Source organism: Crinia signifera, chromosome 6, assembly GCF_055691185.1.
Source record: "Crinia signifera chromosome 6, ASM5569118v1, whole genome shotgun sequence".
NCBI lineage: Eukaryota > Metazoa > Chordata > Amphibia > Anura > Myobatrachidae > Crinia > Crinia signifera.
This window is the reverse complement of record NC_139222.1, coordinates 219,875,183-219,901,872: the sequence shown is the minus strand read 5'-3', so window position 1 is coordinate 219,901,872 and position 26,690 is coordinate 219,875,183. Positions and strand designations below refer to the sequence as shown.

Below are 26,690 nucleotides of genomic sequence, written 5' to 3'. Positions count from 1 at the left end.
TGGAGTTTCCAATCCTAGTATTAGACTGCACATGTGAAGTCTAATACCGGGCAGCATCTGAGCTCATGCTCACGTGGTCAGAGCTCACGCTACGCCAGCCACACCACCGGCCCATGTGGGAGACAGCAGATCATTATTAGGGTTGCCAATCCCAATGTTTGCAAAACATTTTTCAATCTGAATCCCAGAATTGGCATCCCTAAACAGAACGTCCGTAATATAATATTTTTCTATTTTCTGACAGCATCGTAATTTACAACCGCATGACACAATCTATACAGAACGTGAAAATTAATGAAACCTTTTAAAAGACAAATATTTATTTAAATTTTCATAACAGCAATTTTAGGAGGAACAAACCCTGATATTTAAAAAGTTAAGATTACAAAAGAATAAAAATGCATGATTGAATGGCATAACAGGAAACACTGCATTGCAAACCCAAGAGCATGGCTAGGAATATATGTCTAATGTGTACGTTCATTTGAATGGATCAGACCAATTATTTTTGTAGTGTTCAGCTTGAAAGAAATTGTAGAAATAATTTAAAACAGACAAACAAAAATAAGACTCCCTCTTCCCATATCCTTAGATTATACAGTAAATATTTTCTCCGTAAAGTGCATCTTTTGAAAGACTTGTCTAGTGAAATAGCATTTATCTTGCCAATCTAAAAACACAACACACAATGTGAATTAAGGAAAGATATCAAAGTGATTTTTTTTTTTTAAATTGATACATCATCAACCATCCCCAATCTCTGAAGGTAGTCCAGTAGTAGTGGTATCTTTTATTTTAATACAACTAATTGCTCAAGCTTGGCAAGTTTTAGTTGTTGACGTGGCAAAAGTGATTGCAATAGAAGTAAAACAGATTTGAACGATGTATGTGCAGGCGGACGAGTGGATGTGCACACTTAGATTTTAGGGAGTTTTGGCGCAGTAATCAGAGGATTCACTTCCTGCAGAAATCTCCTTCCAGCTGTTTTGTAGTCATACGTACAATTGTGAGTTTCCGCATAGCGATGGATGGCACAAAAATTATTTCCGCACCTGAAACAGCAAGGACAGTAATTAACCATTGGGGAAGCAATAATAATGAAATTTATAAATACAGCACATTGAGAAATAGTCTGCATTGTGGGAAGACCCTATAGGTTGCATTGGTATATCCCAGTGTTTTTCAACCACTGTGCCGTGGCACACTAGTGTGCCTTGAGCTGTTCCCAAGTGTGCCCCCAGATCTAGAGATGCCCAAACTAGTTTACAGCCACCACCCGTTCAAGTGTTATTTACTGGTATTTTCTTTTACAGGGCCAATGTATTTTATTTGTGTTACCTGTGGGGACCAGTGTGATTGTTTTTTATATAGAGGGCAATAGGTTTGGTTTTTTCCTGTGGGGGCCAATGTGTTTTGCCCTGTGGGAATCTCATGGTGTGCCTTGGTAATTTTAAAATCTTATTTAGTGTGCCGCAAGGTAAAAAGGTTGAAAATCACTGGTATATCCCATATCTGGTGCTCTCTCTTACAGTATAGGGACATACTCATCATGTGATATGAACTACCAATATGGACAATATAGTCCATTTCGGTATAAAACATAGTACATATAATATAGAGAGTGTATACAGTTGGTGTTGCCAATTCCTGACATCGCAGGGTAGAGCTTACACTTTATATTCCTTAGCACAGTACACACATTCGCACTATGGTTCCTTTTTGTTGAGAGCCATTTAACCTACCAGTATAATTTTGGAATGTGTGAGGACACCGGAGTACCAGAAAAAAACCATGCAAGCACAGGGAGAATATATAAACTTTGCACAGTTAGAGCCTAGGTTAAAATTACACCAGTGATCTCAGTGCTATGAGGTAATAAACCCTCCCCCCCCCCCCCAATTTTTATATATATGTACTGCAATTTCCTGATACCAAAAACAGTCAGGCATTTTTAACATGTTTAATTTCCCTGATTCTCTAACAGATCACCGGTCATCGCAGCCTGCCAATCGACAGATAACAGAAACATGGCACTGATGTATGGGGGCCTTAGAGATTGAATTACAAACTATCAGACCTGGAATTTTAGTGAAAAACTGCACCTATTTTTTATTAAAATGGCTAAACGTATATAAGGCATAGTGAATGCTACTTCACATGATGCTTGTAACGTGGAATTAGAAATTATTTTTCTGGTGTATAACACACCATTCTGTGCCCCCACTTTGTTGACAGAAATGAGACCCTTAGAAATACATGATGCTTGTAACGTGGAATTAGAAATTATTTTTCTGGTGTATAACACACCATTCTGTGCCCCCACTTTGTTGACAGAAATGAGACCCTTAGAAATACATTTTGTGTGTTTAATTAAGTGGTTTATACACTGTAGATTTTTGATAAATCAGACAAACTGTCTGGGTGACTTCAGTACACTGGATGAATCAGAATGATGAGCTGACATGTTAGAAAAATCACAGCGATCAAAACTCTTTTTTGCCATTTTGCAATGTTGCTTATCTACATACACGGAATGATAATTATTCAGAGTTGTCATGCATCGGCTGGATAATTTCTCAGTGTATGGCGACTTTAGGTACAGTAAGTGTTTCACTACCACCAAGCTTCATTACCTGACCTACTTTGATTGTTAGAAGTGATTTTATGATGTCTGGATGAGATTAAGCAGAAATAGGAGAAGGAAATCACCTGCAATCAAAGCTGGTCGCCAAACCGGTTTTCTTCCCACAATGAAGACAATGCTTTGCGTTTTTCTTCTTATTCCGTAGCACAGATTTAACAGGAGGGAATAGAGGCGTTGCTTCAACTGTGGAAGAAAACATTTTATAGGACAGGACTATCTAGTAACATTTACTTTCTTCTAAGCCATATCCTTTTAGAATGTTTGATGGATTACTCACACTACAGTGCTTGTGTTCTAGAACAGTACCAAACATGTCTGCATTAGGCAGCACGACCAATCACTACTTATGGTCACCACTACATCAAGATGTTAGTCACAAAGTGTATTAGTACTTGCCCTTTCATAGCAATTAGTTAAAAACTTTTTAACTAACTTTAGGTGGTCATACTTCAAAACTAAAATCATATAAAGAATGGAATTTTTTTTTAATATGTTAATTCTCTTCCACAAGCCACTGTATTTGCCATATTATTAGCAACACTTAGCCTTATCATGGGCCCATTATGCAGCATCGCCCTCTACATGCACATACGTGGTGAGGATACCCTTCCCACAGTCGGGAACTACAGCCTTGTAAATGTCATGTATTTAGATCCCAGCTTTATAATGTATTGGGTAGGTTTGTCAGACCATGGCGATGGCAGAACCACAGGCTGAGACTGCGATCAGGGTCATTACAGCATTGATGGGAGGAGTGTGGGAATCTAGCAGTCACTGCAAGAGTGAAGAAGTGGGATCAGGAATGCACATTGTGTGTACTAATAGGTAAGGAATGGCAGCTGGCTACAGTGGTAATCAGAAGAGACTTAATGAGCTCTTGCTGTCTACAGGGGATGAGATTGGAGTGAATGGTCTGTGTGTAAAGCTCATTACAATGTGTTATGGTTGCCAGCAGTGCTATGTACAGTATGCAGATATTACATTTGTGGTGGAAGGGGGAAGGCCCTATCCTATCCTTGCTTTCATATATACAGTACATTTGATAACAAAATACACAGTGGAATTATTCAGTCCTGCAGAGTCCATCAGTTATTGCCAAAGACAGCGAAAAAAAGAAAAGGTCGTATTTATTACCTGTGCTGTTTCCACAGCGTTTACTGCTCGCACTCTCGCCAAGCCCATGAGGTGTCTGGGAGAGAAAAAATAAATATATAATCTATTGGTGTGTTGAGTTGGTATGGAACTATTGTGTACCTTGTAAGAAGGGGTTTACCACACAATGCAAACATTTACATACTATTAATAAATTGGTTTCAAAGTACCATTACCCCTAATACTAGATGTTCTGTCAGACTTTTTACCCTTTCAAGTCCAACATCTAGTCAGGCTCAACAGCCCTAGCGCTAATAGCAGATCCAATGGTGAGCCACTTTAAAAATAAGAACATTAACATTGTTCAACATTCAATGTTCAATTACTATTCATTTAAACCTGACTGCTTGAAGTTCAAAAAAAATTTGGACTGCTAAAGGTTAAATAGAAAGAATGGCACAATTTAAGATAGCATACAACTCTAATCAGAATGACAACTTCATTTGTAGCCAAAATGAGGTGTTCTTGTCTTGCAGATCAGCTAAATTCACTAACACCTGAGAAGCGTCTCACTGGCCACAATAAGGACATGGCAGCATCTGCAGGTGGTGAGAAGAGAACACCTGACCGCAATGAGAGTGCACTATGGAGCAGTTGGTTCTGGTTGCTTCTACCGCATCGGCTTAGTCAAAATCACCCTGCCCTCATACATCCCTTTAGGCCTAATAATTTTGTACCTTTAACTACCATATGGGGGTCATTTCACCCTGCTTAGTATGGGAAATTATTTAAATTACCTTTTTTTTACCATCACATTTCAGGAGTCTATCTGGGACTCTCTAAATGTTTCTTATTTAAGGTTAAAATTAGTATATTAGGTCAATTTATGAACTAGAAAAGTAGTATGTGAAGCATTTTATGTACTCAGCACACTGAATACACTGAGTGTATTGGTTGGGCGACATTTGGTGGTTAGTACAGGTGACCTTGGAAATTCTGTAAGGACCAATATACTTGTGTCTTAGAGGTCATGCTCATTGGTGTTTGTAACAGAGTTTTTCTTTTTGTCCGACATCTCTGCTGTTTATTATCTGCTGTTTATTATACAAACAGGGTCTAAATACCAAGTAAAAAGGTCAAACCACTTTGGTGCTGTTGGCGAGACCAGATATGGGCGCAGATGTATTAAGCCTGGATAAGAGATAAACTGGAGATAAAGTGAAAGGAGATAAAGCACCGGCCAATGAACGGTGTTTGAAAATGACAGTTGGGAGTTGTTTGGCTGGTGCTTTATATCCTTTCACTTTATCTCCACTTTATCTCTTCTCCAGGCTTAATACATCTGCCCCATGGTTAGGGTAAGTGTTACCACCACCAGGGGCTCTTCATCAGCGGACCAACACCATGCAGATAATTAGATTGCAGATACCAGTGTACCAGCTACTTACAGAGTAGAAGGTGCATACATTTATTTGTGTGGTGCCCTGGGATGGTCTGGAAGGGGTGGTTTGGGGGTGAACCCCCCATAATGTTAGGGACGTGTCTGACGAGGTCACCTTGACGAGTGGTGGGCAGGCTCATAGAATTGGCCAATACTATGCCAAGAACCTCATATTATAGAAAAAATGTAAATGGGGTATGGTGCACCTCCTTCTCTGTTCCTATACTGATGTGATGGAGTTATGGGCCTAATAAGTGATGAAGTAAAATCATATAGAAAACTTAATTATGGCAGGTACTGTAGTACCAATGGCTAGCAAAGGTATACATTTTCTATACAACGAGTAGTCACCCAAATTCCTAAAAGAAAATCCCCCTATTCCACAAATTCTGTGGGTACTAATAAATAACGCCGCAGAGTCGGTGAATTACCAAATTGAGGAGATGCATAGCCGATATCCATGTGCCTAAATCTAACCACGCCTGGAAAGGGCAAGAATCAGAATTAATAAATTGGATTACACAAATAGACAGCCTTTTAACCCTAGTCAACTTATTTTTATATACAAAATAAAGTCTCTTATCAAATTCAGAAAAAGTATCAAACATCATTGGTCCATTGTGGCCTCCAATGCTAAACTGGTCGGATTAAATCCGAAACCACCTATGCATTCTTATCGAAGAGGACCAACTGTAAAACAACAGGGAATACATCATGCAAACAATGGGCTGTTTTGGGTGTGTGGACTATATGACCTGTAGGTCAAAAATGGTGGGTGGCTCATTCTCACCCTCACAGTGGCAAAAAGATTGATATTGGAAACAGACTGTCGTGTACCTCAAACTGTGCTATATATATTCTACAATGCCCTTGCAGGCTGTATTATGTGTGAGATTGACTACTAGGTGCTTTTGGGAACAAGTAGCAAATCATCGTTCTTCAATAAGCCTTGACTTTTGAGACAAAAAAAAAATAAAACCTGTAGCAAAGCATTTAGTAGCCAATGGACACTCTGTATCAAGCCTTAAATGTTCTGTGCAGTCAGTAGGGGGAACCCTGGGCAGGTGCTCCATCTGCACACCTCATCCTCTGCCATGACTGAACTTTTACAGTCAATTGGTCAGGGAGTCTGTATTCAATTGGTCAGGGAGACTCCATGGTTCTTCAGGGAATAAAGAACAAACACACATAGATGTATAAATCATTTATATATTAGGGGGACTAGCTTATATACATTAAACAAGTTAAACTATTAACTGCTGGCTCCTGTTGAAAAAGTTACCCCATTATGAATACATTAGAAAACTGCATGGTCGACATGTGGACTATCGACAATCGCAATGTGGACATTCTATCTATACATTTTTTTATTTTATTTTTTAACCACACCCCTAGCAAACCGACATGTAGTTGGGCAATTGGCCATACTAAAACTTCTGCATACAATGTTTTTAGAACGCAGTTTAGCAGCTCAGTACCAGGTCAGCCAGGGTGCACTATGTAAAGAGAAATATGTGAGACCATCACTCAAATGAAATAAGCAATGCTGAGATACATAAAGATAGATCTAATAGTAGGAAAGAAAAACAATTGTATATATTCTGTGTCTAGGCTTTCCTGGCTTAGTTCTGTATTTATTTTTGTTAAAAATTAAAAAACTTCAAATAATGCAGAAATCTCATTGCAAGATAACTCTTTAAGAAGTCCACTGAGCGAAGAAACCATGCCACAATCATATACTCACAATGAAGATGTTTAAATTGTCATTGGGAGGGGAGATTCTCTTTTCCAAAAGACTGCCAGGTGGAGAAAGATTCCGGAGTCTCCCAGAGAAACTGCTGCTGGTGTTGTCCCTATTTGTGCTTCGAGCCAGCGAAGCAAAGAATCCAAAATTATTCAGTGAGCCCATGGGTTCTTTAGAAGCCTTATTAGCCACTTCAGTCATGTCCCTAGCCTCTATTTTAGAAATGACATCAGACTGCATTCCTGGAGATTCAACTTTTACTCCTCTAAATCTAGTAGTCCTGGAAAAACTGGGCTCAGCCATATTCCGAACATGCAGAGAATGGAAGGGAGAGTGCGGAGTAGGTGGCCTCAAGCTTCCCAGGTCAAAACAGTTAGGTTGCCGTTGTGCCTTCGGAAAAGTGTGGTCATTGAACTGTGTGGAAAAATGGATGGGTGACAAAAATTTGCTTCTTGGAGGACTCAGTTCGGTGGTATTGATAGAGGTTTCCATCAAATCCGAGTTAAAAGATTTTGAGACGGTCACTTGATGGGTCTCAATAGTGGGAGCCTCGTTGCTTTCGTCTGATAATTCAAAATCTGATTTGACATTTCCCAAGTGGCAAAACTCTCCATACTGCTCGGATGCTCCAACATCAGCTAATAATGCAAAGGACTCTGCAATTGACCTAGAAGCTTCTTCAGATGAGAACAAATCTAGATTTTGACTCAAGATGGAGTCGCTCTCTTTTGGTAACAAATCTTTCGGAGTCAAACTTGTGATGGGAATAGGGGGGAGTGCTGTATTTGTTATAGGACTGTCACTTTCAAGTTCTACGCGGGATAATTTGGGAGGTACGTTAATACTAGTGAGTGATGGAATCAGTGCCGAGGGTTCCCAGGTCTGATCTTCATTCAGATAGTCACCAGTAATAGAAGGTATTGTCCTAGTAGCAGCAGTTAGGGTACAAAGTGCATTGTAGGAAGACTCCATGGCATGTGGATTCCCTGGGTGTAGACAAGTCTGTTCAATGTGGGGAAGAACTCTCAAACGTCTGTGCCCGACAGTGGTCATAGGACGTGGAGCTAAGGGAGGTCGAGGTTTTAACTTTGATGTTTTCTTCGGCTAAAAAAACACAGAAGGAAATTAAAATGCAAGAACAAGACTTATGGTACAATGGTGAATACACAATATAAAAACAGAAAGGAAAAGTTATGCATGATGTAAATGTAGTCATGGAAAATAGCTTGCATTATTTGAATCTTAAGGAATCATGCAAGCTTATTATTAGAGAACAAAAAAATATACAGCAGTTAATTTCCAGTTTTAAAGTTATGTGAAACTGCTTTGAAAGCATTTATTTTCAGTTACTTTCCATATTTGAAATTATTAACACAAGTAGCTCTCAGTTCCCTGAGACCAGCGTTATTGGATAGTTTTGTTTTTTTAATAGTGTTCAGTACAGATATTAGACTGTAAGCTATTTCTGCAGGACATCGATATGTACATTGATAAGATAGCAAACAGTATTTCTGTATCTTGAGACCTACAGTTCTATGTAACAGGTCGTTGCTTCATTGCAATAATTGTTAAAAAGAACAATGTCCACTCTTGAACAGCCACTGACGCATGGCTAGATCCAAGTACACTTGGGAATCCTTTCACAATCAATGCATAAGTGGTAGGTCACACAGATACTGTATCAACGTTGAATCAAGTGTACAGTGTGCAAAATGAATTAACCGATCAACAATGCAAGATACATTGTTTGGTTACCTCTTCAGGCAAGCCTATCAAATTTAGGTACCACCCACATAACCCTCAGAAGCTCTCATGTATTATATAGCTTCCCTTCTGGACTTGCAACTTGGTGGGACTGCTATGCTATTACTGATGCCTGTCCTTGTGTTTCCAGTCCTCGAGATCTACAAACAGTTCATGTTTTCCAGACCATCTGTAGATCTGTAGAATGTGCCTTTTAGGAATGAATGCAGCACATGTTTGAAAATGTGACAGTTAGTAATGACTAAAGCTGTGCACTAGGCTAGGGTATCTAGAAAATATGGACTGTTGGTAGATCTTGCAACCAGTTTGGCCAGCCCAGCAGTAGAGGCATTAGTGACTATCTGCACAGTGATTGAGAGCTTACGATACCATGACCGAGAGCTTAATATACCATGTAAAAGGACTGCACTATGCAATCGAATAAGGAAGTATAATAAAATCTAGAAAACGTACGGGTGTATAGGAATAACGATATATTCTCCCATTTCTGGAGGTGTGGCATAAAATACTAGTCACATATTGTTTCTGACTATTAGGAGTGATAGGTTTGGCAAGTATAAATGAATGTTATCATACGTCCTATCCTTTTACATTAATTCAGAAACCCCCAAATCATTAAAAGGATACTTCCTGCCATTAAATATCTACAAAGTGTAGCTTAAATTCAGGAGGGTAATCAGATAATTCTTCATAAACACAGTTTACATATAGGACGGCCTGATAAGTGACAAGAGATCCTGCCTAGGATGGGAACAAAAACCTCTGGGAATAGAACTGTGTGTAAACACTCCGTTTGGAGAAGTTTCAGGCAGAACTGCACTTAATCACAAATAATTTATTGTGGAATATTAAAGACCTTTTTATTTAGGTTCATGCTCTCCATATTGGATTTCAAAATCTTCATTTTGTTCATAGTGATTGAATTTTCTATTATCTGTTGGCCAGATGGAGAAGCCTCAATTTCATCCTCATCGTCAGCGTACAAGTTATACACCGAACCTCCACTACAGAGAAGACAGAAACAGATCATATAGGATTTACGCATGTTTGAGAATAATTAAATATATATAGGATTGTAATCTTACATTACACCAATGCCAATATTGGGAATAAACGTCAAGTTAAATACAGTTATAAAGGGGTCAATTGGATTGTGGATTAAACCCAAAGATGAAAAATTCAGTTGAATATTATGAGGGTGCTCTCGGGACCCTCCCCCAACCATGCTTACACAATGCTGTCACACTACCACTTTCAGCTAGCAGCGGATGATGCAGGAACACCCAATTCAATAATCAGGCACTTGCAATGTTAATTTTAAGTACATTTTAAAAGTTCTATAAATAAATGTGAATCTTAATGTGTCAGTCTCATACAAAATACTACTGCTTTATATTCTTCATAAAAATACTGTGTACTGAACTTGTGCCTTCACCTATTGTGAGCCTTTTCTTGATGCAATTATTAATAAAGTTATTTTGCAGCGATTTGAACTTTGAAGATAGAAGACATTAAAAAGGGAGCTTGCATGGTACTTTTTTTTGTCCATTTTGACTTGAAAGCCTGCATCATAAATGCATCTTTAACAAAAAGGATTTTAAAAAACTACCTATAAATGTATCAGTGTATACACAGTACCTGAGGCCAGAAGGCAGGGTATGGGGGAGGAGGGGCCTCGACTGCACTCAAGAAGTTTTCTCATTGGTGCAGGTCACCATGGCTCCACTCCACTGTCCACCATGGCATGAAAGAAATGAGACTACCAATAACATTGATATGAATATTAGGTTGCTTTAGCTGAGCATTATGCTCTTACTAATTTTGTCTAAAAATGTGCCCTGGGATTTTACCAGGGTGCCACAGCAGCAGCGTGCCAGAATATTTAATAAATGTGCCTTATTGGCACACAGATGTCATTTTTGCCCACTACAGCTATTGGATAGGAAATACAGGCACTTGGGTGAAGTTAATCTCTGCAGCACACTAAGGGATAATTTTACTAACGCTTCTAAAATGAAAAAGATGGGATATTTTCAGATTCTTCCAAGCTTGAGTAAATTTACCCCTAGATCTAGATCTCTTGCTGAGATTCCCCCAGAAGTGATCAGCACCTTCGACAGCAAGATGGATGTAATAAGATCCCACGTTGTTCCCAAACTGGGTGACACTGGGTATTTGCACAGGTGTACTGGGTTGATTGTCCAGAACCAATTAATTAACTTAGTTGCTGACAATGTAATAGGCAAAACCAGTGTTTTTCATTCATAAAATATTTGAACAAACAGCAGCGTACCCTGTCCCTCGCCACATAACAAACTAATGATGAGCTATAAAAACGTTGGGCCCAAGTGTGCAGTGAAGGGAAAAAACACACCACTCTTTAGCGCCGAGATTCAAAAAAAGGCAAGGAAAACAACAGCAGCTTACTGAAAATATTACTACGCAAACGGTCATGAGGCACTTGTACAATACATGTATGCATAGTAATGTGGCACAGTATAACCACACTAAAACGGATGATCGGTAAAGAGTGATATGAAACAATTGTGCGAGTTCCATTTCTGCAAATCAGTTCTCAGTATTGAAGAAAGGAAACCTAAATTCTTGTAAATGAATAATCCCAGCAGGCTGTAATGTAACAGAAATGTACACTTCATTTAAACAGGAAATTTCGCAAGATGACAGAAAAATTTAATGATCAGCTTCCCAAAATTATCCAGTTGTGTGGTCACAGCTTGAAATACTGCTTGTTGTAAAAGATCTACTAAAGCACTCACTCACTATTTGCTATGCAGTATGTCAAGTTTGTCCAAGCCACCGATAATAGCCAGCTTGGACTTGACTGGTTTAAAACAGCAACATGAATCAATGCTTAATCAAGTATGTTTAGTATTAATTCCTGTTGTAGTTTTAAAACCAGTCAGTCAGCGGCAGCTTTGACAAAACCATTGAATGGTAAATCTATCTAAGGTTTCTTCAGGATATGAATCTAATAATTTAGTGTAGAATTGTAAGACTGCATCCCAGAAGCCAGAATTACGGGCAAGTCTACAAGATGTGTAGGAAAGCAATATAAAAAGGAGGCAGAGGTGTGGGTTTTTAAAAGTCTCACAGTCAGCAAGTACTATCTACAATAAACTTTATGCAGTTTCTCGTGATAAAGAATTTAGTGTACTCAGCTGGTGGTGCCCATGGTGTGAACACTAATTAAGGAAATCTGTCCTTTCTACTGGAATCTATTCATCGGCTTGAATGCACCAATGTTACATAAAAGGTCACTTACTATTCTCAATTCCACAAGCCAAATTCGCCAAAACAGGTCTCACCTGCAAATAGACAGGCATGTATAAAGGACAAAGAAAAGAAACAAAAAAGTGTTCTGGCATTTACCTTAGAGATTCTGATAGTGGAGTTAGTGTCCCATCCCCTCTGTCCACTACACGAAAGAAATTCAGTTGATCGCCTTCACGGTACACCAAAAAGGTAACCTGCTTATTGGAGGAGCTCTTCTCCCACATCTCATCTTGCACAGGATCCATGTACTCTGCTATCTCCCTGATTGGATCCTCCAGAGGCACTATGTACCGCAAATAAACAGAGACAGACACAGATGACTGCTTGTGTCTACAGTATGGCTGTCTTTTCTTAGAAGACATGTCTTGCTCTTGGTTTTGAACAACTAGCCTCTGAATTCTACATTTTCTTCATTCTAGCTACACATATTGAGTATTCGTTATCCAAAATTATTGATACCGGACGCATTTTGGATTATCCTGTATTGTGGAATATGTAAAACACGATGAGGGTACCCAAGTTACATATAGTGTAAAACATTTGTAATTTTTTTTGTGCATGAAACAAACGTTATAAAACATTGACCAATCACAAAGCAAAGGGATTGATTGACCGAAAATACATCAAACCCATATGGTCAACAGGCACAAAAAAGGTTGACATGTACAATAGGTCAACTATTTTTTTTTTAAAATATTATTCAAATGAGCAAGGTACCTGTCCCGAAGAGCGGTGAGCAAACATGGTACACGAATTTGGGTCACGTGGTTTAAAAAGGTAAAATGGCACCTTTTCTGCATCAAGCATTTCCACATTGACCTTTCCACTTGTCTACCTTTTACATGTTGATCTATTGACCGTGTTGAGCTCTTTGCAAGCCGACCATATGGGGCCAACCAATGTTCCACACCCACAGCAAAGGAGTCACAATCTCAGACGGATCTAACACATTTTGGATACTGTAACCTGTAATATATTGTAGCAAATTTATGCCAAAAGAACAAAGCTATACCTGAAAGTAATACCCATAATATAGCAAAGGGCTAAGTTATACTTATTTATACTACAGATGTTGATATCCTCATACACTGGCCAACATGGGAATCTCGTGTTGAATGGACCGGCTAAAATAGGCATGTCCTAACTGCGGCCCTCCAGCTGTTGTGAAACTACACACCCCAGCATGCCTTGCCACTATTTCAGCATTCCCTAAAAGCAAAACTGTGGCCAAAGTTTGGACATGCCTGGGCTAGTATATAGTAGGGAAGTAACTAGGTACCTAGCACTAGTGGTCCAGCAAGGAACTGCTGCACATACACAACCATCTGCGTAATCATACTTTCTGTGGGAATAGGGTTTTATTTCCACTACATCTTCAAAACTAAAAATTATTTAAATTCAGCAGGGTGTCTAATGTTCATTTCCTGGACACTTCCTTTCTGGGAACACCCTCTTCCTGCATTGAAGCTATTGCTAGAGTTGCATATCCTCCACAATAGGCTACATTTATGAGATGGGTTTGATCTACCAGGTGGCATTTAATCTTTAGTTATTAGAGAGAAATGTAAAAAAAAAAAAAAGTATGCCATTTATAATCTAATATTCACTGCAACCACAACTAGTCCAGCTTCATTCCCCTCTGCAAAGACAGCTCCAACTGCTTTCTCCAGTTGCTTCCCACATTCAGCCAAAACCATACTAGTATATTGCAGATGGCAGAAAAAGGAAAAGAGGAATGTCCTTTTTGGTTGGGTGCACCTATATACGTTTAAAATATAACTTTTAATGAGAATATATAAGAATTTTTGCGAAGTGTTAAAATTAGTACACACAAAGATTAGACATACAAAGAATAAAGTCGGAAATAACAGTTAATTAAAAATAAAGGTGGCAGACAGAAAGCTCTCTCTTAATATTCTTCTCTAGATTGTGGATGGATTGGTGTAAGGGCACCTTGTTCTTTATTTTATATACATTAGGCACTTGAATTGTAATCCAAATACATGCAGACCTTTTATATATATGCTGCTTATTGGTTGTGCCCGCAGAGCAGCATATATAAAAGGTCTGCATGTATTTGGATTACAATTCAAGTGCCTAATGTATATAAAATAAAGAACAAGGTGCCCTTACACCAATCCATCCACAATCTAGAGAAGAATATTAAGAGAGAGCTTTCTGTCTGCCACCTTTATTTTTAATTAACTGTTATTTCCGACTTTATTCTTTGTATGTCTAATCTTTGTGTGTACTAATTTTAACACTTCGCAAAAATTCTTATATATTCTCATTAAAAGTTATATTTTAAACGTATATAGGTGCACCCAACCAAAAAGGACATTCCTCTTTTCCTTTTTCTGCTGTGATATTTCTCACTGTCCTGGGGTAGCACACCTCCGCCATCACCACAACCTGACGGTAGTGACTGCATCTAGGGGGTCCTCCAACACACATTGTATGGTCTTGTGCGACCAATTTCTTCTGCCCTTTTCTATATTGCAGATGGAACAGACGAATGGCGTGTGGGCACATTACCAATACCTGGACTTTTCACATAATGCAATTAGATTTAACCCCAATATGTTTACTTGGTAATGAGCTTACGATAGATACCCAATCACCTCTCCGAAGGGAATTAGGGAAAGTGAAATCTAATTCTCTCTGCACATTTTATAGCTGCCCCCCTGCAGTGCACATGGTTTTGTCCATCTAAGAAAGATTTTGTCAGAAAGAGTGAACTAGAATAAGGCCCTGAGTGAGAACACTGGGCTGCTCCGGAGTTTCCACCCATAGGTATTGCTCTAAGAGTGTCATTGATATACATCTCAGCGCCTGGCTTGTAAGTAACAGATTGTAATGCTGTAATGTTAACATCATACTCTGAAGTATTTTAGGTGCACAGAGAAGAGGCTTTTTAAAGATGGCAATTAGCGGCTTATGATCAGTATCCACTGTATTCACATCCCGGCCATATAGAAAATAATGAAAACAGGAACAAGCAAACACGATGCTCAAGCACTCCTTTTCAATTTGTGCATAATTCTGCTCAGTTGGAGCCAAAGCCCCTGAAGCGAATGCATCCGATTGTCCTGGCAACATCCAAGTCCAGTTTTATTTGAATCACTCTGTACAGTGACTGGCTTGGTGACATCATAATATTTCAGCACAGGTGTAACTGTGACCAAATGCTTTATTTCCTCCACTGCCTTGTCATGCTTCGTAAGCCAGAGCCATATTGTATCTCTGTCCAGAAGTCTGAGCAGCGGGTTCACATACCTCTAAGAGACGAAGCATAAATTTGGCTAAATATGTCACAAACCCAATCAAGCGTTGCACGGATTTTACATCAGTGGGCTTTGGCATTTCTAATACCCTGAAAAAGTTACAGCGATAAACTTGATCCTGATCAACCTTTACAAGGACAGAATATGACCATGAAAATTAACCTCTCAACTTAAATTGTAGCTTCTTCAAACCAAGTCTTAATTTCACTTGTTGGCAAGGATTGAAAAGTGCTAGCAATTTGTGTTCATTATCAGCCTATGCTTCCTTTTCAGTCTCACTAAAGCCAACTACAAGAATATCATCTGCTATCGGCTCAATGCCGCTCAGTCCAATCAGCAATTCATGTTGTTTTCGTTGGTGAACTTCAGGTGCTACAGAAACTTCAAAAGGGAGTTTAAGCCATCTTTTCCTGCCCCATGGGGTCCAAAAGGTGGTCATATAGCTGCTTTTTTCATCCAGCTTGCATTGCAGAAATGCATCACGTGCATCCACCAGTGTGCAGATCTTTGCTTCGGGCAGCTTATATAACACATCCTCCAATGTCGGCATAATATAATGAGACCTCCGCAGTGCTTGACTTAAAAATTTAGGATCAATACAGACTTTTACTCTTGGCTTAAGGGCTATAGGCACATTGCATGGAGCACATTGGAATTGCGGAACACTTGGATCAAGTTCAAAAAGTACTTCCCCAGGAACAGATTTCACTGGTGCCTTTAACACATCATCATAGGCATCTATTAATTGCTCTTTCCTCAATGGTCCAGACAAGTCATGTTCCATCTTATGTAGCTCAGCAGGAATAGTAAACTGCATCAACCCCAAGCACTCACATGTGAAACCTGATAATAATGGTTTCTGATTGGCCTCCACAATTTCAAAAGTAAGCATGTGGGTACGTCCACTAACAACACATTCTGTTCTGAACCGTCCCAATGATCTCATCAGCTCTCAAGAATACAGCTTCAGTTTAGTGTCACTTGGCAGTAATGGAACTCTAGGAGCCAATTTCATATGGTCTTCTAGACTCATAATATCGAATGTTGCCTTTGAGTCTACCTGACATGGTTGCCTCTTCTTATTAATAGTCAGATGTGCAAACCACTCCTGGCCTGTTGACAGTGTGTGCCAATAATATAACAGTGTAGGGTACAATACTCCAATGAGGGCACTCACCAGAGTCTCAAATTGACTTTTTATTAAGGGTACATTACCACTTGACACAGCATGTAGTCTACATTTCAGCCACTAGGTAGCCTTTCTCAAGACTGACTGAAATTTGGTATGGCATTGTTTGAAAGATGGTAGTACATGATAGTAATACCAACTTTCCTCAGCAATGCCACCTATCTGTAAACACAGGTACTTATTGATCCAATAGATTAGATAAATAGATAGAACAGTACCAATTCATAAGAAGGTGATTTGGCCTCCCATGATTAGAACGGACCAGCACTTTAATTGTATGCAAGAAAATATCATATTTAATATAATGGCAATATATACTCATAATACACTTAGTACATGTAGATAGAGAGATAGAGAGATAGAGAGATAGAGAGATATATATATATATATATAGTGGATCAGCACTCGCCCTGGCAGTGCCTGCTGTAGCAATAAATATGCAGAGAGGGGTGGTAAAGGCACTTGGATTTTTGACATTTTTGATCAGACTATTTAATAAAAGAAAGAAAATCCCAAAATTTGGGGTGCATAATCCCCTTTATCAAGGCGCAGAACGCATACATACACACACCTATTATATAGAATTATATATTAAATAGTAGTTGTTATAGATTTATCTACAGATATATTGGATGGCGTTCACAGACATATCATACACACCAAATCACTAGTTATGGATATCAGATGAATCCATAACATACCGCTCAGCATAACAGCACAGATTATTGGGGTCTCCTGCGCAATCATACATACCTCTCCGTGTGTTAATTGGACCACCTCTCATAGCCAACACCAATTTCAAGGTGCAACCCTCAGAGATCCTAACAAGGGGGAAAAAAATAAATCAATCAATTTCATGGTTGGTTGAAGATCAAATCAATGGCTTCTAATTTAGGGCCATACACTTACTTATAGTCATTCAAGCAAAATTCATCCTCTAGTTCCACATTGTTCCAAATTAAGTGTTGCTGACTAATGGGAATACCTAGAGAGGGGGGGGGGGGGGGAGAAAAAAAGGAGGTATAAGTTATAAAAATAAATTCTATTTTTTCTCTTAAAAAAAATTCTTAAGTAAACCTTTTCTGTTGCATATGCTTTTGTCCATTAGAGAGTGATTGTGCCTATGCACTGAAGGTGGGGCTTATGTAACATGTGCAGACACAGTTAGATTTGGGTGAGTTATTTTGTTTCTGTGCAGGGTTAATACTGGATGCTTTATTTTTACACTACAATATAGATATCAGTTTGAAGTACACCCCCCACCCAAATCTAACTCTCTCTGCACATGTTACATCAGCCCCACCAGCAGTACATATGGTTTTGTCCATTAGAGAGAGATTGTGCATTTCCGAGTGAATCAGAATAACTCCCATAATCTCAATCCAGTCCATTCGGAAACTAAAAGTTTGGGTGTAATGGGTGTTGGATGTATCCATTCTTGTAAAATGGTAAATTTTGCTGCAGCACTTATAGCAAGTAATAATTTCCTACAGTCTGGAATAAATCTGTCCCATCACAAAAATTTAAGTATGACACAGAGGTAAAAGGCACAAAGTTAACGAGGTGGGTCTCCACGCCCCTTCTAACCCACCTCCAGAAGCCCTGGACCACCAGAAATTCCCAGAGACAGTGATAGAAATCAGCCTTGTCCTTGGCACATCTAGGGACAGTATGGTGATCAGAGAAGCCCATTTTAAAAGGTTTGTGGGGAGATAAATAAGTCCTAAGGTACACATTTAAGAAGAGCTCATATGTACTAACAGTTAACAGTGTGCGTGTATCCTGGCTTCTTTATAAAAACATGTAGTAGATACAAGGCAATACACCTAGAATGCATGAACAGATGTACTGATTAATGTGATATGTGGAACTTGTATATCTGTGTACAACTGGGTCTGTGACCCAGTGCTACAATGTAGCAGCTGCATTTTTCCAATACACATTCCTGTTCTACTGTACAGAGACTCAGTTGCATACACTCAGATGTGTTCTTTTTGATCAAATCAATCAACAGTTTCCTTGTGCTTCATAGAAGAATTGCAATGTGACCTTAAAGGCCTAAAGAAGAAAATAGGTCAACCTGTCAACCTACAGACATCAACAAGAGGGCATGAAAACTGGACATACTGGAAGTAGTGTTTACAATGATGCCTAGTGACAATACAATAATTAGCACACAGGAGAAACCTCAAGTAAACAATGGCTGAAGATGCTATAAACAAAAATGGCTAGTGAGCCAGGCTTAAGTGCCAAACTGTAGTTTAGAATAGTTCATATGCATCGTATCTTGTAGACATAAAGCTGTACATAGAATATTCCTTTTCCTAACCCTTGAGTAGTGTCTTATTTCAGACTAAGCTATTATTCAATAGTTTTGGTTATAACCGTCATGGCATATGTTGTCCTTTGCAGGAGATCATTTATTAAACATGCATGAAAGATCTACTACTGGCAATGGAAGACCCATATCTTATATCAAGATTAATTCAGTGCCCCGAATCCAAAAGATTCAGTAGATAGTATTTACCCTGTATGCAAAAAAAAAAAAAAAATACAAAAATAAAAATGCCACCCCTTGCACTACAACAGGCAGTTACCAGAGGTCCAGTCGGGGCCTGTAGACTAGGAGTCTGCTCTGCTACGCAGGCCGAGAGTTCCTCTGCTAATCCCAGCATATGCCTGGGGGGGTGTAGCGGTCGTGTAGTGGGATCCTGCTGGCCGGGATCCTCAGGCCGTGGCAACGCCTGTCCCTGGCCAGAGGTCGCCGTGTCCTGCTCCGGAGAAACTCAGCGCTCCTCCACACTCTCCATCTCCCCCTCCTTCCCACGCGCAGAAGCAACCCTTCTCCAGGGACCAAGGGTGGGAGCTCACGTGGATGTCGGGATTCTGGCGCCAGGATTTTGGCCACCGGTATCCACATCACCAGCATGCTAATCGCATAGCAAATCAAAGTCCTAAGTAACAACCAATCAAGTAAGCTTTCACACAGCTGGCTTTACGAGACTGCTTTTCATACAATCCGAGCACTAGCTTTTGTCCAAAGCTCTTCATGTCTGTTTATCCCAAGTTATTATCCAGATCATGACAGGAAGGTTTCCACTCTATTGTGACCAGTACAAATTTTGTGGCATAGTTCATAGGGAACACCTCTTCATCCATTAAGCTGGATATACACTAAGATTATCTTTCCTAGGTTACAGTCTCAAACATTAAGGTTCACATCAATCAAATGTAATTTCTAAGCGTGCATCAACATATATTAAAAATGTACAATTTAAAGCAATCTCTCTAATATCAGGACACATACATACATAAAATAGCTACGTAGTTAAGTAGACTGCCATGTCGGAGTGTATACGCCTTACACATTTTTTGACTGCTCAGTTTAGGATAACTATGTATTTTGTACTATTTTAACATATGATCCTTCACTCAAATTGAAACCTGCCATTTAAATGATGGTCATGAATTACCCTAGAGTAGGCCAGACCAGCATGTGGCTCTCCAGCTGTTGTAGAACTACAAGTGCATTCCCTGCTACAGTTTTGATATTAGTTAATTCTAAAACGGTGGCAGGGCATGCTGGTATGTGTGGCTTTGACTAGTTGTATGCTCGGCATATTAGAAAGTAACTGGTTGATTTTGCAAGATGCTGAACGATCTAGAACCACTTGGCCCATCTAGTCTGCCCCTTTTCTATGGCATGCTCTTCATAGTTGTAATCTGTGAGGAGACTTGCAAGGATTTCTGTTCCAGCCTAATGACAATGGCCCATCAGTACTGGTCAACGTGACCTAAACCAACACACATTTAAATGAGTCTTTCTTATAGGTCATTAGAGATCAGGTAGGACAAAGGAAACAGATCTATGCAAATCTATCAGACAGAGGGAGCAATACAAGACGTAATAACATATACAAAGTCATTCCACAAACATTATAATGAAAATAGGCACCTATATACTAAAAGGCTTACACTGTTACTCACCTCTATGGGGGAAATTGTAGTGTTTTGCATGCCAGCAGCCACTATATGTGCCAACAGAGCAATTCAACTGTTGCTTCAGCTGGTGACGCTGAAGCAACAGTTGTGTTATTCCATCATTTTGATTGGCTGGTAACTAGTATTCTCTTTAAATAGTCCAACTCGTGAAAATGAACTGTACTAAAGCCTTAAAAAGGAAGTTACCACCTTCAAGAAAGAAGAAAAAAATAAAATAGGTTACCTTCCAGTCTCTGAATTCTGGCTTTAACACAGACCACCGTTTCAAAGGGTGACACCCGCAGCTCAAAGCATGTCCCTGTAAGGGTTTCAATTAACAGTTCCATTGTCTCATAAAAAGGTAGCTTGTAGTGGAGTGATCCGACCTTATCTTCATTAAAAAAAGGAGGTTCCTTTTTGTTTGCCATCGCAAAGGCTATAAAATTTGGAATGGGTAGAATTAAAATTAGGAGGCATCAGAACCACAAAAAAAATGACATATGGGTGTTCTCCATCTTAAAATGTGGAAACCTAAAGAGAGAGACAGACACAGAAATTAAACATTAGAGAAAATAGATTCAAAAAGCCCGGGCCTTCCATGCATGACGACTATTTATATTATAATTTCCCTTAGATATAACAATCGGGAACATTTTTGTGAATAAGGCTGATCTGTCATATCCAAATACAACAAATCATTAAAAAAGCAGTGTGTTAAGGAAGTTGTAAAAGTACATTTACTAATAAAAACCAACAAACTGTACAAAATCCTTTTAATATTTCAAATAATGGTGGTAGTGCACCAAAAAATATTTTCTGCTCACATAGCCAAGGAAGGTGGTTAGTGGGGGTACCAAGAAACACTGATAAGTACCGTCACCCCAGCTCCATGATTGTAACACTATCCCTAGGTCCAAGAGTATACTGCCGCTTCAATATTGTGGTAAGTGTGACACATCCACTGGAGAAATTCTTGCAACTGCTTTAACATGGTTTCGTAGTCAAATTGCCTCCTGGCCTGGATTACCCAGGACACGCACACATTTTGGAGAGCTAGCCTAGACTGCTGAAAGTAGAGCACGTTTTCAGACTTCTCAAAAGTAAAGTTTTCTGATTTGAATTACTGAGTTGCATCAGTGCCACTAATCATTACATAATACAGCAGGGGATGGAGCTTCAATGACATGATTCATGGCTTCACATTCACACTACCTGCCTCTTCCGGGGGAAAAAAGTTGGTAAGTATGTTGTTGGCATATGAAGTCCTGATTCAGAAATGCACACTAATGTATTCATAGCTAGGAACTTGTATGCTGATGCTGCAGACAATTGGACTTAAGACACCCATGGGCCACCTCGCAAAAGGTCAGTCTGCAAACAAACACAATGGTCGCAGATCCTTCAACAATAGACCATTATATGGTTCCTCAGAATGGATGTGAGAACGGAGACACTGGTGCCATATATATTATGCAAACAGGTATCACAGTTGTAGGCAAAAGCTCAAAAATGGTTGTGACAGGCCTGCGATTTTACTGCCCTTCCCTGTAACCTCCCTTAATGTTCCTGGACTGTCAAATTCATGTCCTTTCTTCAAAAACTGTCATCAGAAGAAGATTATTGAACATTACAAAAACTTTTTTCCTATAAATCATTTAGGTTGCTAATAAGGTAGAAACTATTAGTTTAATATTCAACAATAAGTGTGTGAGACATACACACACACACACACACACACACACACACCTCTGTCAATAATGAGCGTCACTCCAGGTCTCCGTGAAAAGTTAAACTTTTTTGTTTAAGGTCTCCAGTGTTTCAGGCCTATGCCCGTCTCTCCGGAATGCTTTGGTTAGAAACCCATCAACAATAATTTATCCGTATTCAACAGAATAGGATTATTATCTCAGACATCAGTATAAAATATGTTATAAATAGAAGTCTGCATTAGGTCAGTTGTAAGTAAATGGCGGCATTATACAGTATCATACCTCCCAACATGACCCTCTCCAGAAGGGACATAATGCTCTGTTCCTGGACTTCCCCATGAAGGTAAGATCGCAATCACCTATGTTGAACCAGGTTAATTGGTATGAAAGGTGTTTCACCACAGGTGATGCAATCATAATTTAAGAGGGAAGTCCAGAAACAGAGGATTCTGTTCCTCCTGGAGAGGGTCATGTTGGGAGGTATGAGTATGTCAAGAGGATGAATGACAGGTTACTATGCAGGCAGTGTTTTATTACAGGCAGACAGCATGTGAAACCTATCATATTCAATATTTTTTCATTCTATTTGATCACTCAGGAGTTGTGGCTGGAATATTTACAGACAACAAAAAATCAGCATTTCATTTCATGGCCATGTCATTATCCTTTCATGTGTTTTACCAAGTGCTTGAGCCATTTATTCTGTGCATCTTGCCCATATCCCCAACAGGCCAACCTCATAGAACAGTACTAGTATAGGCTAGCCCATGAAATCCCCTACGCCTTACTGGATTCAAAAAGGAGGTGGTGTCTTCCAAAAGAGGAGATTCTTTAGATAGGGAAGGAGGTGGATTAAGGATTCAATACAGGACAGGAATCCAAACCATTGAATAATTACTGAAGCTTTCCTAAATCCATAAGACAGCTATCAAATATCTGAGTATAATAATAATAATAATAATAATGTGTAGTGCTATAACTACAGTAGCCATACTTTGCTTACAAAACATAAATGTTTGCCATTATAGTATAATTGATTTTTTTCTAAAAACCCTATTACTTTGTACAACAGTACATCATTTATTTCAAAACACTATATTCCTCTAGTGATAAAAGCAACAGTCATATATGCCAGGCTGACGCACATGCACGCCTATGGCTGCTTTTAAAAACCCACCATCGTCGTCTCCTTTTAGGGTAATATAGTATGACAGGAATGAAAATACTATGCTCTGAAACAATCTCTCAACAAATATAGGACCGCGTACGATAATTAGTGAAGTCATCCGGAAATTACACTTTGGTGCTGGCGTCTTTATAACCAATGCTGTGCAGATTACATAAGGAACAAGTTACCTGGATCTAAGTCCAGAAGTGAGCATGAAGAAAAGCCATTTGTAATAGACAGATACTCAAAGCCAATGGATAGTTGCAAGGACAGGGCAAAACCACGGTTAGGAACACAAGAATGGTTATGCCACACAATCACTCACAATTGTGCACCAAACTGAAGATAGATATGGCAGAGGGTGATCTCACTGACCCAGAACCTAAATGAAGAGCCCATGAAATAGAAAAAAAAATCCTTTACAGAAACAACCCAAGGTTCTGTAAAAATAAGTCAGTGATGGACACTTGCAGCCCCCATAAACTTTGTGTGTTGTTGTCTATTATAACTTGTTTAAAAAGGATACTGGTATTTTATTCGGAATAAGATAAAAAGAAAAATAACCAAAGCAGGGCTGTGAAATTTTAAAAGATTGGATATCCTTTGCACTTTATTCCTAAAATTAAATACCCATAATATACACATATTAAAAACAATTCAATTCATGCGTATTTCATAATTGATAAGACAGACAGTACACTCTGGAATCTTCAATGGGTATTAAAAACAGGGTAGCTGTCTGGGATTTGCTGCAGCCACCCACCCTGTTCTTATACCCATTGAAGTCCGGACCAGCCCCAAGGAAATACAGTTGCCGCAGTGGTTGTTTTTTGATCCATCTCCACCACCTGCTAGTGGAACCCGCTCCAAGTGCAGTCATTTCCCTTACTTCTTAAGTGAACTTCTGGCTTCCGTAATATACAACACAGTATCTCATTGGAAAGTAGGACCTCCAAGCCATCAGAAAAAGTGAGAGATATTGGGACAAGACTGACACAACATCAAAAGGGATGGTAAATATATCGGTATATTGACTGTACAACCTACCAGCAAGAGCGGGACATTTTTGCGGGGACAATCATAGGAAGACTTTTCTCTTTCATTTCACTAACAAGGTTTACGCTTTCTTATCAATTATGAAATACGCATGAATTTAATTGTTTTTAATATGTGTATTTAATTTTTGGAATAAATAGTGTAAAGGATATTAAAAATTCACAGCGCTGCTTTGGGGTTTTTTTTCTTTCTTGTTTGAATATACAGGAGTGACCCTCCTGTTTGCAGCAGCAGCTTCTTGACAAACAGCTCTGACAAGCGCTTACTGTCTGGAGGTCATTTCACTGACCCCCACAAGGGAGAATAGCCCATCAGTTGGAATCCCGACTGTCGGGCATTTAACAGTCAGGATTCCGATATTGGTATAGTGACTGCTGGAATCCTGACTGTCTGGAGGTTCTCCAGCACCCTAGAGCAGTGGTTCTCAACCTCGGTCAAGTACCCCCAACAGTTCATGTTTTCACCCTGAAAGTGCCCAGGTGTGCTAATTGTTCACCAACACATTTTAAAACATTCACGGGTTGAGCTAATTACTTGCAATTCTGTGTGGCGACCTGGAAAACGTTAACTGTTGGGGGTCCTTGAGGACCGAGGTTGAGAAAAACTGACCTAGAGGACCACCCAATGCAGCCCCTGAAGTGAATCAGGTTGCCTATTATCTATACTTGCTCAAGGACAGACTTGATTGCCAGCTCACTGGTTACGTTTTTTTAAGATGACTGGTTTATGTTTCATGTCTCCGCTGTCCACTGTTGCTCACCAGTCCTACAATTTCACATACTGGTGGCTGCCCAGGAAGTTACACCAGTCACAAATACTGTAGGGTGCTTTATTATTAGTGGCTAATAATACATCAGCCTTGCAGCAGATACACACTTTTCCTATCAACAGCTACAATTGTTATGCAGATACCTAATGTAAACTTACATGGGCTGAGCAACCTTTACCTGCATGTCACTGTGTGTACTGTAACATTGGTGTCATCATCCGCCAAATGTACAGCACAATAGGTCATGACATCTAATAATAAGCAGTGAAACACTCCTGCAGTAACACATACAACTGGTAAACCATTCCTATGTTACCATTATGCCTGTATAACCACTGCCAGCATTTATGTGACCATTCACTGCTCAGAGGGATGTTATTATCTAGCTTTACATATTCGCCATTTTAAACACCACTGAAGTCTAATCAAAAGGATACATTACCTTTACATGGCACTAGAGATATGGCCACTAATGTGATTTATTTCTGGCTATGTAGAGGTGGCCTAGGTCAGAAGGACACTGAGGCCTGAGTGGTCACTGGCTGCAGCAGGAGCCCACAGGCCAGGAAAGGACTAGGCTCACTGAGCCTGGTCACTGGCTGCACCAGGAGCCCACAGGCCAGGAAACAATGGGAACAGCTTTCTCCATGTAGCACTACACACCGCCATTCCAGGAGCACACTCACAGAACCCACGATATAATCACTACACAACCGGGATATCAGTATTTAGCGCTTACACCCTATTCCCCTGGTCTGGCGGAGGGCATGACCTACCTCAGCGTGTCAGACTGTAGGTCACGCGGCGAGGAGCATGGACACAAATGGAAACAGAGACGGCAAAAGGAGATTCAATGATGGAGGCATCGGACACGCCAGATGGCCTCCCCCGGCTCTGCGCCCAGCACCCCCGCCTGCACTCTGCTACCTGCAGAGAAAACACTATCACCCCACCCTATGGGTGACAGAGCGGGCTCTAGGACCTCCCGTCTCCGTCCTACCCCTTCACACAGCGACTAACCTCAGAACCTGCCTTTCCTTTGTGACGTAAGTGACAGACAGATCTTTTAGCCACACAATGTCAGGAATGGAAAACGGTCTGTCGGCGCCTTAGCTGCTGCCAATGAGGGGAGTGGGCGGGGTCAGGCATACAGTGGAGGGAGGTCACCACTGGCAGGCGAAAGAAGGAGGGCGTGTCTGTCTGTACTTGTTGTTGTTACGAAAAGACCCGGACATTAACGCGTGTCCCTAACAACGGGTGTCACGTGATTTACCTCTTCGGTCAGGTGGTGAGCGCGGCGTGGTCATGTGACCCCACCCAAATACTAAAGGAGTGTCTATACCTGACAGTGCACCTGTCACAGTGACAATAGTAACAGTATTTAAGGTCGGTGACTCGGGGAAGTGGCCACACAATGGAGCAGATGTATTGAGCCTTAAAAAGAGATAAATGCGAGGGTGATAAAGATAGATAAACATCCAGCCAATCAGTTCCTTACTGGCTTTTTTCAACCACAGCCTGTAACATGGCAGTTACGATGTGATTGGCTGGACGT

At 39.9% G+C, this 26,690-nt stretch overlaps 1 protein-coding gene across 2 annotated transcripts; it reads right to left on the bottom strand.

Annotated features, from left to right (window-relative positions):
* Positions 1 to 312: 312 nt before the first annotated feature.
* On the bottom strand, positions 313 to 26,306 carry ZFAND4 (zinc finger AN1-type containing 4). Of its 2 annotated transcripts, none has more exons than XM_083148869.1 (10): positions 26,156 to 26,306; positions 20,678 to 20,964; positions 17,362 to 17,437; positions 17,206 to 17,273; positions 12,076 to 12,262; positions 9,542 to 9,689; positions 6,922 to 8,025; positions 3,779 to 3,833; positions 2,710 to 2,827; positions 313 to 1,052 (listed from the first exon to the last, which is right to left on the bottom strand). In XM_083148869.1, exons 2-10 carry the CDS (start codon positions 20,859 to 20,861, stop codon positions 917 to 919), a joined length of 2,076 nt encoding a protein of 691 aa, XP_083004995.1. In that variant the 5' UTR covers positions 20,862 to 20,964; positions 26,156 to 26,306; the 3' UTR covers positions 313 to 916. The 2 variants fall into 2 exon arrangements, with proteins under 2 accessions (XP_083004995.1, XP_083004994.1); XM_083148868.1 differs by lacking the exon at positions 26,156 to 26,306 and adding an exon at positions 25,912 to 26,149.
* Between the last annotated feature and the right edge of the window lie 384 nt (positions 26,307 to 26,690).

Excerpts from the sequence above, each read along its gene's own strand:
- ZFAND4 (XM_083148869.1), bottom strand. The coding sequence starts at position 20,861 with ATGGCAAACAAAAAGGAACCTCCTTTTTTTAATGAAGATAAGGTCGGA. Across the intron at positions 3,834-6,921 it reads ACAATTTAAACATCTTCATT|ACACCTCATGGGCTTGGCGA; the intron begins GTGAGTATATGA and ends TTTCTCTCCCAG. Across the intron at positions 2,828-3,778 it reads ACGCTGTGGAAACAGCACAG|TTGAAGCAACGCCTCTATTC; the intron begins GTAATAAATACG and ends TTTCTTCCACAG.